At 39.4% G+C, this 11,759-nt stretch overlaps 1 protein-coding gene across 4 annotated transcripts in view; it reads right to left on the bottom strand.

The window, feature by feature from the left end:
• Window positions 1-1,093: 1,093 nt before the first annotated feature.
• Window positions 1,094-11,759, bottom strand: part of asic2 (acid-sensing (proton-gated) ion channel 2) — a 412,846-nt gene continuing 402,180 nt past the window's right edge. For 3 of the 4 annotated variants that reach the window (XM_026164245.1, XM_026164247.1, XM_026164246.1), the window contains exons 7-11: window positions 9,818-9,971; window positions 7,017-7,108; window positions 5,793-5,872; window positions 5,072-5,140; window positions 1,096-3,465 (exon numbers count right to left, since the gene is read on the bottom strand). In XM_026164245.1, coding sequence (XP_026020030.1) covers window positions 3,364-3,465; window positions 5,072-5,140; window positions 5,793-5,872; window positions 7,017-7,108; window positions 9,818-9,971 — 497 coding nt within the window. In that variant the 3' untranslated portion in view covers window positions 1,096-3,363. Of the gene's footprint in view, window positions 3,466-5,071; window positions 5,141-5,792; window positions 5,873-7,016; window positions 7,109-9,817; window positions 9,972-11,759 lie in introns of all 4 variants that reach the window. The other variant, XM_026164244.1, reaches the window with a different exon arrangement.

Genomic DNA, 11,759 nt, shown 5'->3' with positions numbered 1-11,759 from the left:
AGAAACACAAAGCAAAAACAATATCTATTGGAATAAGTGTGCAGATAAGGAGGTAATTAAATGTCTCATTTTTAAACTTAAATAATTATAATCTAGTCTAGCAGTTTTTATTGGCTTGCTCAAAGGGGGTCATACGTTTTGGGCTGTTTTCTGTTGCTGTGATTTATTTGCTATATAAACAAAATTGAATTTAATTGGCTGGATGTGACTGGACTCACCGCTGCTGGGATAGATCTTATTTGCAAAAATCAAATAAATAAAGAAACATCCTGATACATTTTGGCACGCAGCCTACTTGTTGGCTTTAATTCTACAGTCTAGATGCCTTCTTTTGTTCAGGAGAGCACAGCATTTTTCTTCTTTAGTCATTAAACACTTGAATGCACTGAAGTATTTGATCTTAGAAAATATGGTCATGTTTTTAGCTTCAGTGTGGTCAACAACATGCTTCTGTCTACAACCTTTAAGCTCTTCTGTTTTACATAATTAGCTGTAAATATCATGAATGATGCTCACGTTTATAGACCAAATATTAAAATAATCAAACCCAAACTGCATTGTAACTCTATTCTTATGATTCTTCCGTTTTATTCAATTGTTGATCATTATTGTCTTTATTCTTTTATTTTCTAACAATCACATGTTATTAAGCTGTCTAGACAGCTCTTATTATCCAAAACTCTGGATCAGAGTGAGAAATTTCAAAGAAAAATGGATGTTTCAACACGATATTTAGTACAAATATGTTTGTTTGGCTTTACCACTTTCGTTCCTAACCTTAACCAATAACCATGTCAGTAATTTGGTATGATCTTTATGTCTTAATGTTCTAACCTTCTTATCAACGCATTTTGCTTAAGGCTAATTGTTAGCATGCTAACAAGTTAAATTAAAGTGAAGGACTTTTATCCTCTAAGGATCTACATGTAAGCAATCAGAGAACTGCTATTTCCATCTGCAGTAATTTATAACTGCCCATTTTCCAGGACCTTTTTTTCTGCATATTAAAGGGTGGGGACCCTTTAATATGCAGAAATTAAAGGCATAGGACATTTAAAACCCCAGCACAGAACAAAGAAGGTATCAGTGACAGCATATATGACATCGATTAACTCAGGAATAGTAGTAAGAGAAGGATCTGGTGCGTATGTGGGTTGCAAAGCAGCTTACAGAGACGTAACGTCATTATTTCAGCTGAGGTTGCAGATGCCTGAACTCCAACTATCCTCAGTTTTCATTCCCAGCAACTTTTCTTCTGATCCTCTGTTTCCTGCGTGATGCCCTTGTAAAACACATTAAGTGTCCTTGCTGTTCACCGGTGATACGCAAACAGGCTTGTCTTGCTCATCCGTACCACAAAAACACCCCAGCCGCTGCAAAACAATGTTTTCATTTAATCATTTCACATTAAAAACACACACTGTATGCTGCATCACAAAATGAGAAAACGCTGTCCTCCAATAACAACTGAAGCTGACGTAGACAGAAGAAACAGCCAGTGTCGGTGCCGGCGAGAGAAGAGACACATTTATGTTTCCCCCTGCAGGGTAGCTGAGGACTGTGTTCGTCTGAAGCCACAACATGAGATACACACATACAGCAGGTTGAGCCACAGATGGAAATCATAATTCAAACAGTCTAACAAAGCACTTGAATTCATTCCTACCTGTAATGTATATTACCATGATGACAGAGACCAAGCCAGGATGATCATGGGCTAGAAATAAAAAAAAAAAAAACCAAACAAACAAACCCAAAAAACTCAGATACACTAAATCTTCCGAGTAGTATCACAAAAGCTTTTGGTGTGAAGCCACGATGTACTATGTAATGGTTGCTTTTGAGTACACTCAAGGTTCAGCTAAACCCGTACTGAAAAGCATGGGTCTTTCATTTTTAGCACGACATTCAACTACCTCAATAACATACTGGCCTACTTAGAACTGCTGAATGAGTAATATTCTTAAAGAAACGTGACATATATGCAGTCAATTGTGGACCTGGAGTTGACGTTTCACCAAAGTTCTTTTGAATAAGAGTTGCTTCAGGCATCTCTGCGTGGTACCCGTTTTTATGAAAGCCATAGAGAAAATAAAACACAATTATTTACACCATAACACAGCAGACCCTGTATCTTAACAAACATCCTAGCCAAATACTCCTCATGGTGCTTTTGTAATCATTTTTATAATCATGAAAATGGTTTAAAATTGTTAAGCTTGGGGATTTCTTTTGGCCGAGGACAAAACGATGCCATTCTTGATAAAATGGTAATAGCTGTCCAAAATTTCACCCTGACATTCTCTTAATGAAATAATGGTTTAACAACTCCCTGGCCGTATTCATTTACTGCAGTGTTTTGTACAAGGCTTGCTGTCTGGCAGGCAAATAAATCCTCTGGTGAAGTGCAGCAGCCAGAAGCAAGTCCTTTATTCACATAAATTAAATGTAAGCATACGGCATCATTTTAAAGATGCCTGTAAAGAAGGGCTTAGCACTGCACGCAACAAACTTGCCTTCAAGTAAACTCGTTAAACAGAAACTGAAAGGTGAAAAGAATATGCAAAATGTGGGCTCCTAAATGTTCACACTGTTTTCAATAAACAAAGCAAAAAATATTAAGTTTTTTTCTCCCTCACACTTCACCAACTCCTACTACAAAGATAATTAGCTGCATATTAAAGAAATGATAAACTGCTCATTAGAATAGATTTCAGAGACGGTTTGGTCACAACCTGAACTATGATTTTAAACAACCATACGTTCAATCTGTACATTCGAAGTTCAATTTCTCACCTGGGCCCTTGTTACAGGCCTGTGCTGCAGATGGGGGGCGGGGCAAATGGCGCACATATAGAGTAAAGCAACACTGCAGTCCAACGTATGCATCAGCAAAGAGAGCAAGAGAGATCGACGCATGCAGTTTGGACAGTCGAAACCAATTTTTGTACAGTTCGTTTGGCAGTGAGCAACATATTTGTGTTATTTTACATAAATATGCTGCACAGGGATGAGTCCCCTTTATGGGTTATTGTCCCACCCAGTCACATTTTTTGTGTGTGCGTGCATGTGGAGACTCAGACCCCACTGCGGGTTTGGCACAGCAGAGGCCACCCTCCTATTGCAGGGTGACAAAAAGTGCTGATAAGTCCAGCTGACAGCTCCTTCATCCCTATTAGTGCCTCAGACGGGGGGAGGGGTGTAACAGAGCAAAGCGCTGTCCTTAGACCAACCAGTGTTCTTGTCCTTGTCTCCTCCCCCCCCTTTTTAAGGTCCTGCAGGATGCTGTAGCGAAGGATGTAGCGCCACCTAGTGGAGGCAGCCGCTGGATATGTGTTGCTCTGAGGGGAAGGGAGACGGGCTTCAGCAGGCAATCTCCTCCAGGGTGCCCAGCGTTGTCTGCAAGGGGACAGTCACAGTGTGGCTGATGGACTCTGAGTGGTTTGCCACAGGGTCACAGGAACTCTGGGAAAAAGAGTGAAAGGCCAAGGGCTAGGTCACATTATAAAGTGGCACGATCCTACAGGTAGTATTTAGAATAACCAAACTTCCACCTGAACTCTGAAAACTGAATTAGTATAAGTATGCAAGGTCTGATCAAAAGGTTTTTACTTGACCAATAAGATGCACAAACCCTCACTGGCTTAATGTGTTTTCATTTCCTTAATCTGAATTCAGGAAAACAAAACAAATGATAAATCTGAGGTTATTGTACTCGGCCCTAAAAATCTTAGAAACATGGTGTCTAACCTAATACTAACTCAGGATAAAAACAATTAGTGATGCTATAACAAGTTGCTTACTGCATTTATTACTTAGGTTGGACTATTGTAAATATCAAGTTGTTCTAAAAGCTCCCTCAAAAGCCTTCATTTGATCCAGAACGCTGCAGCGAGAGTACCGATAGGGACTAGAAAGAGAGAGCATATTTCCCCTATACTGGCTTCGCTTCATTGGCTCCCTGTTAGTTCAGAATCAAATTTAAAACCCTTCTTCTCACATTCAAGGTCTTGAATAATCATGTGCTAGCTTATCTTAAAGTCCTCATAGTACCATATCACCCCAACAGAGCATGTTGCTCTCTTTAAAAATAGTTTGGGAGGGCTCCCAGTTTGGATTTGGGAGACACGATGTAATGCACCTAGGCTGCTGGGAAATTTGCATGATGCACTGTGAAGTGCAGAAGTTCACCACTTTTCATTTTTTGTGCATTTATATACTACTTTGCATTTACTCATCAGCTATCATTAAAGTCTGGCTCTCTCTTTATAGTATGTATTTTGTCCTGTCTCTCTCTGCTCTCTTCTCTTTCCATCATCCCCAACTGAGTGTAGTAGATGGCTGCCTCCTCCTGAGCCTGGTTCTTCTGGAGGGTTTTTTCCTATGTAATGAACCCTCTTGATGTGAGGGGAAAAGTGCTAACCTCTACACTCACATAACTGGGAGTGCTAACCAGTAGACCAGCTAATTATTCCATTATTAAAACTGAAACTCAGTCATGACTGGATAACTTTGTTAGCATAGGAGATATGGATATACACATGAGCAATTTTTTCAGTTTTAATAAAGTGCAGCAAAACAAACAATAATAAATACACAAAAACTAAATAATAATAATAATAATAACAAAATCAATTAGCAAACAAAAAGTAATGTCTAATAAGTTGCTACTGAAAGCTGATAATTCTCACTGACTACTCTGCAGATATCCTCCTTCAAATTTATATTAAATTAGGGCACAGTTTGACAGTTCTGTCCATCAACATCATGGTACTCCTTATACTGTCGCTGACATTAGTAACACTAAAGACAGTGGTTGTTGCTGCTTGGTTTCATCAAGACATCTCTTTTGGAGCTAAGCTTTCCTGCCAAATTGCCATGACATGGTCAGAACACAATCTTAGTCTTGCTTGGGTGCCCTTTCTACATGCTTGTGTGGAGGAGCAGGAATAGTGCACGGTTTGATATGCATGATCGGAGTGAGTGAAATTATACCAGATTTACATGCTCCACTTCCAAAGAGCTCTCAGTGAAGACGACTAACAAGAAAAAGTGTAAAGGTCACTCTTACCACGTCCTCTCCATGACTCTCCTCCTCCTCCTCTCTGCTTAGTAAGTCCAGTAGTCTGTCTTTCACCACCTGCAGATCAGAAAATAAAAATCAGAAACACTTAATTCCAACTGTTAGAGAAGATCTCTGAGAGCTCTTCTTGTAATTACTGACTGTAAAGAAACATTTGGTTTCAAGGCAAAAACGTAATTAGGTGGGAAATGTGGCAACAAAGTACGACATTACAATAAGCTCAGCGTGAAAGCAACAGCTTTCATGTTGAAAAAAGTTGCTTTAGAAATGCTTATGTCAGCAACATGAGGCCTTCTTATCCCCATAACCCCATAATATGGTCATTAAAATGAAGGAAAAATTCTTCAAAATGACTTTTTCTGTGTATCTGTAAAACCCTAGGGCAGGCGAAGACTGTTATGTGCTTATCAGAACCCCACGAAGCTGAAAGCAGCATGAGAAGCTCTAAAAAAAAGGCGCACAATAGAGTAAAGGTAATGGAAAAGTATCATCCCACAGTCCTTTATCTCAGCCAGAACCAGAGTGAATTTAGCTTTTGATCTGCTTTTTGTATCTGTGACATTGATTCTGTTGTCACCATTCACAATCAGGGCTCTGCCAAAAATCAAAAAAACAAAAATTATTAAACTCTATTGAGAGCAGGGCTGGTGTTCAGGATTTATTAGTCATTTCAACAGGTATATATGACAGTAAGAAATTTGAAACAGACCTCATACGCGTAGTCAAACAGCTCTAAGATGGTGAGGATGCTGGCTCCAATGAACAAACCCATCTGGCCACCAATATCACCTGTGGAAGGACAGAAGTACAGTACAGACACACCAAGAGAAATACAAAGCGAAGACACTCTTTTGTTTTTCTGGAAAGATCTTTGTGTCATGGTCAGGGGAAAGACTTGATTTGATTTACTTGCAACACGTAGGCACAGATAACGGGGACAGACAGGCAGAAAGAGAGACAATTTTTTTTTCATTGTGAAAACAGCCTGGTGTTATAAATTGCAAGAGGCATGTTGCTACTGGTGAAATAAAGGATGTGACCCAGAAAGTCGAGCGACACTGACAGATCCATGGTTTTGATGGCTCATCAGATGGTGCTGCAGTTTGTTGGACCAAACTGATACAAAAGATATGTTAGGTCTTGAAAGGTCATTAAAATGACTAAAAAATTGCACTTTTTAGTGCATTTATTGCCTTTTAGAAAGTAGAAAAAGTAGAAAGGGATCATTTAATTTGGAAATAGTCTATCAGAAAGCTCTGCACCAATTCTGAAGCTGCTCAGGAGGAAAAAGGAAACACAGCAGGGAGTGATAGGACACCTAAACAAAATGCAGGGCATGAACCACAGTGCTAACTACTAATGCCGACTTTATTGCTCTCTAAAACAGGTCTGCTATCCGTCCGCATCTAATATTGCTTTGGCACATAAGGGCAGAGATGCTGTCTGTGACGTCAGCAGCACCTGACTGAACGGCCATATTTGACATGGTTTATTTTCTTTGGTAGTTTTGACACCAGAATCCCAGAACATCTCAAACCATCACAGCTCGTCTCAAAGCCACTGGCCTTCATAAACTATATAATATGAAAACATAAACTTTACTGAGCTTCCTGTGTTCAATCTCTAATAAGGAAACATGGAGATTATTAATAGCTAAATTTATGAGGTATGTTGGAATTATCTTTTTAAGACAAGATGCTCCATTACCAATAAGTAAAGAGTAATTTAGCTACGGCGAACATCCTTTATATAAGAAATAGAAATAAATCTCAAAAATACAGTAACCTAACAAAAGCAACACATTTTATAACTTAAATATGAATCAAGTAAACAGTATAATCTATGAAAAATGCAAGATTTTATACATGCGTTCTGTTTGTTTTCCATATGAAATCCAGGTTTGGAAATCAAGGTAATCAATGAGCCCACCTACCCAGCAAGCCTGCCACCTCATAGGCTTTCTTCTGCTCGATGGTCTCGTAGTTTAAAGCTTCAAAGAACACATCCAACACCAAGATGTTGTCTCTGTAAAAGGTAACAGAAGGTTCATTTATTTTTCCTAATAAAACCCCACTTCAGGTAAAAACTTCAGTTAATAATAGTTCATTTATTTCAAGAGTGACTAGAGGAAAAACAACTTGCTTACTACCTTAATTCAGCTTTCAACAATCCCTGTTATCTACAACCTTTATTTAAAGCAAGAACAGAGAAAAGGCCAAGTGGTTTGCGCGGGTAATTCGCAAGGAGAAACTGCTTAACCTCTTTACAGGCAGAGTTTGGTTTTCTCCTTTTTTTGTCTGTCTCCCCTTCAAATGATCAATTCATAGACACAGCAAGCTCAGCTCCTTTTTTATTCAGTTGTAAAATGTCATGTTGCATATGTTTACGAGTAAACAAAGTGAACAGTTCTAATTAATCAACAAAAGCACATTAGTACTCATTGAACTGGGTTTAATTAAGGTTAAAGATAACTATAAATTATAAACTGTACCACAGGATCAGTTATAAGTGTAGGAATTTTGTATCTGGAAGCCATCATGCTTTAAAAGAAGTTTGTGTGTTTATTTTTTTCTCCGAAAAACTCGTCCTGCACGATCAGTAGTGTTGAGCAACCAAACTTGGCTGACAAAGAACACCCCAGGTCTCTGAAGGTTCTCATCTATATTAGACATTATGGTTGCATCATGTTGCCTTGCACCAAATGGCATGTTTTCATTGTTCACAAACCCATAACAACTTACATTATTTTTATTTTATGATAATAACATCTAATTTATATTCACAAATCCTCAGTTATGCACAACATATTCTGAAATCATCAGGTTGCTTGGCAACCACCTACCAATGGACTAAAATTATCTGATTTTTTTTTTTTTTTTTTTTGCCTTCATGCACTTTCAGCTACTTATCACACCTTATTCTGTCAACATCTGCAAAAGCTGAATTACAGTGGGGCAAAAAAGTATTTAGTCAGCCACCGATTGTGCAAGTTCCCCCACCTAAAATGATGACAGAGGTCAGTAATTTGCACCAGAGGTACACTTCAACTGTGAGAGACAGAATGTGAAAAAAAAATCCATGAATCCACATGGTAGGATTTGTAAAGAATTTATTCGTAAATCAGGGTGGAAAATAAGTATTTGGTCAATAACAAAAATACAACTCAATACTTTGTAACATAACCTTTGTTGGCAATAACAGAGGTCAAACGTTTACTATAGGTCTTTACCAGGTTTGCACACACAGTAGCTGGTATTTTGGCCCATTCCTCCATGCAGATCTTCTCGAGAGCAGTGATGTTTTGGGGCCGTCGCCGAGCAACACGGACTTTCAACTCCCGCCACAGATTTTCTATGGGGTTGAGGTCTGGAGACTGGCTAGGCCACTCCAGGACTTTCAAATGCTTCTTACGGAGCCACTCCTTTGTTGCCCGGGCGGTGTGTTTTGGATCATTGTCATGTTGGAAGACCCAGCCTCGTTTCATCTTCAAAGTTCTCACTGATGGAAGGAGGTTTTGGCTCACAATCTCACGATACATGGCCCCATTCATTCTGTCCTTAACACGGATCAGTCGTCCTGTCCCCTTGGCAGAAAAACAGCCCCATAGCATGATGTTTCCACCCCCATGCTTCACAGTAGGTATGGTGTTCTTGGGATGCAACTCAGTATTCTTCTTCCTCCAAACACGACGAGTTGAGTTTATACCAAAAAGTTCTACTTTGGTTTCATCTGACCACATGACATTCTCCCAATCCTCTGCTGTATCATCCATGTGCTCTCTGGCAAACTTCAGACGGGCCTGGACATGCACTGGCTTCAGCAGCGGAACACGTCTGACACTGCGGGATGTGATTCCCTGCCGTTGTAGTGTGTTACTGATGGTGACCTTTGTTACTTTGGTCCCAGCTCTCTGCAGGTCATTCACCAGGTCCCCCCGTGTGGTTCTGGGATCTTTGCTCACCGTTCTCATGATCATTTTGACCCCACGGGATGAGATCTTGCGTGGAGCCCCAGATCGAGGGAGATTATCAGTGGTCTTGTATGTCTTCCATTTTCTGATGATTGCTCCCACAGTTGATTTTTTCACACCAAGCTGCTTGCCTATTGTAGATTCACTCTTCCCAGTCTGGTGCAGGTCTACAATACTTTTCCTGGTGTCCTTCGAAAGCTCTTTGGTCTTGGCCATGGCGGAGTTTGGAGTCTGACTGTTTGAGGCTGTGGACAGGTGTCTTTTATACAGATGATGAGTTCAAACAGGTGCCATTCATACAGGTAACGAGTTGGGGACAGAAAAGCTTCTTACAGAAGACGTTACAGGTCTGTGAGAGATTTTCCTTGTTTGAGGTGACCAAATACTTATTTTCCACCCTAATTTACGAATAAATTCTTTACAAATCCTACCATGTGGATTCATGGATTTTTTTTTCACATTCTGTCTCTCACAGTTGAAGTGTACCTCTGGTGCAAATTACTGACCTCTGTCATCATTTTAAGTGGGGGAACTTGCACAATCGGTGGCTGACTAAATACTTTTTTGCCCCACTGTATACACTATAACATCATCATGTTGCCTAACAACACCATGCTAACGGGCTACAATGGCCTATGTTTTGTGTCTATAACACCTTATACATACATAGTGTCATTTCCAACAGCAATAACAGGACAAACTGTAGCATGGTTATGTACTAATTACTATAATATAGCAGATGATAAGGAGCGTTATCTACTCACGTGATGTACTTCTCTGACTTGTTGAACTTTTTCTGCAGGTAGCGGGCTGAAGTCTTGCTGGGGATTTTGACCATGGATAACTCTTTGTTGTAGCGGGTCATGTTGCATGGCGTCCTGCACATGCAGTTACTGCTTTCCACAGCAGACAGTTTAGCTTCATAAAGATGTGGTTATGGAGATGGGGGGGAGCGTATTTAAATTTGAAATTTTTAAAAAAGGAACAGAATGACAGAGGATGGGATGAGCATGATTGACACAAGAAAAAAACGTTAGATTCCAATTCCTGACATCGTCAGAAATCCAATCTGAAGGCAGCAAATGGACCAAACTGGCTCATATCTACCTGAACAGTGTTTTCATAAAGAGTTTCATAAAGTATTGATTGTGGGTGTGAGGCTCCTGATGTGTTTTTGAATATTAAACTGACAATCTCCGCATTTTTTTAAGCCCTTCATCCCACAGGCATTTCATATCAAACTGGCAAAAACGACTCATCCCATTTATTTAAAGAACCTTTGCCCAGACCGAAGTGGTGTAATAATAAATTTCAATAAAAATGTCCAGGAAGTGAGTCATCTGCACAAAGCGGTCGATATATTAATCTAATATTGTATGAGAAAATCAACTCACCGTTGAGACTACAGAATATATATCTCGTATTACAAGATATAATAAAAGACTAAAATAATGTCTATACTATAGGAATTGTCCCCTGGGATTGCAAACCCTTTTCTTTGCCCTGCTCAGAGGATAGTGCTTTCTGGGATTTTTAGTGGGGCTTACTGTCCTTTCTCAGTTATCTAATGGTGAGTGGCCACAAAAGTTCATAAAAGCCGTTTGCTTATATTAAGGTATAGAGCAGTAACTGACTGCAAATACATCTAGACTTGGGCCCAAATGCTTTTTTAAACCACTGAGAGCGAGAATAGTGGACAGTGAACAGCATAGAGAACGAAGAGTGAGAGCAGCATTTGTGCAGACAAACAATGAATCAGAGAAATAAACTAGTTTGCTTGTTTCACTAAAGTGATGTTCTGAAGGACAAAACCCACCCACACCTCCACATAACCCCATTTTTATGTATGAAGTTTAAGTTTATCCAGTCCACAGTAGTCACTCTGCTCTCAATTGTGTGCGCACTGTAGAAGCACCAAAAACAGCAGTTCCCTGAGTGGGAAGCTCCAGAACTCAATTCTGGAGCTTCCCACTCAATTCCTGATGTTAAAATGCTCAAAATGATGTTTAACGTCACAGAAGAAGAAGAAGAAAAAAAAAACATGGTTACAGCCTAATACAAAAACAGTTTTGGTCTCTGCCTCTTCATAGGAACATACAGAGTGATTTTGAAACTCACCCTTTTTAACCCTTTTAAACTTAATGCCAACTCAGGCAGCTGTAGCTGATATCCATCTTTAAGACACTAAACTGGATCTCTAAATTGTGCTTGTGGTTTTGAAGCCTTTTCTGGATGATTATCTGGATACCTGGCTGTATTGTATTTGGAAGTATTGTATTTATAGTACTTTTTTTTAACTTTGATACTTAGTAGTTGGCAGGATCTGTATCTACACGATGCACCCACATTGTTCACTGATGTAGCCTGCTAACCCGACATTCTAATGTTAACTGATAAATTCACCCTTTCATTTAAATGTGGTCACTTCTGACTACACATTATTGAGGTACTGATACACATTTTTACTTTTTTAATAGTTACTATAGTTTCCAACTGCAAACCAACACAATTATTTGACTGACGACTTTTACTATTCTTTTCCTTGCTCGTCTGGCATTATTATAACTAAAATTAGAGGTCACACGTGCTGTACGTACAAACACCGGCATAGAAATCAGCATAAACGCCTGCCCACATTTAAAAAGTTCTATTGTGTTATGTGGATGTTTACTCAATCAAGCCCTAATGAAAGTGAATGTCATAATT

This window comes from Astatotilapia calliptera, chromosome 4 (assembly GCF_900246225.1).
Source record: "Astatotilapia calliptera chromosome 4, fAstCal1.2, whole genome shotgun sequence".
NCBI lineage: Eukaryota > Metazoa > Chordata > Actinopteri > Cichliformes > Cichlidae > Astatotilapia > Astatotilapia calliptera.
Note: the sequence above shows the minus strand (reverse complement) of the source record. Positions and strands in the feature narration are given on the sequence as shown.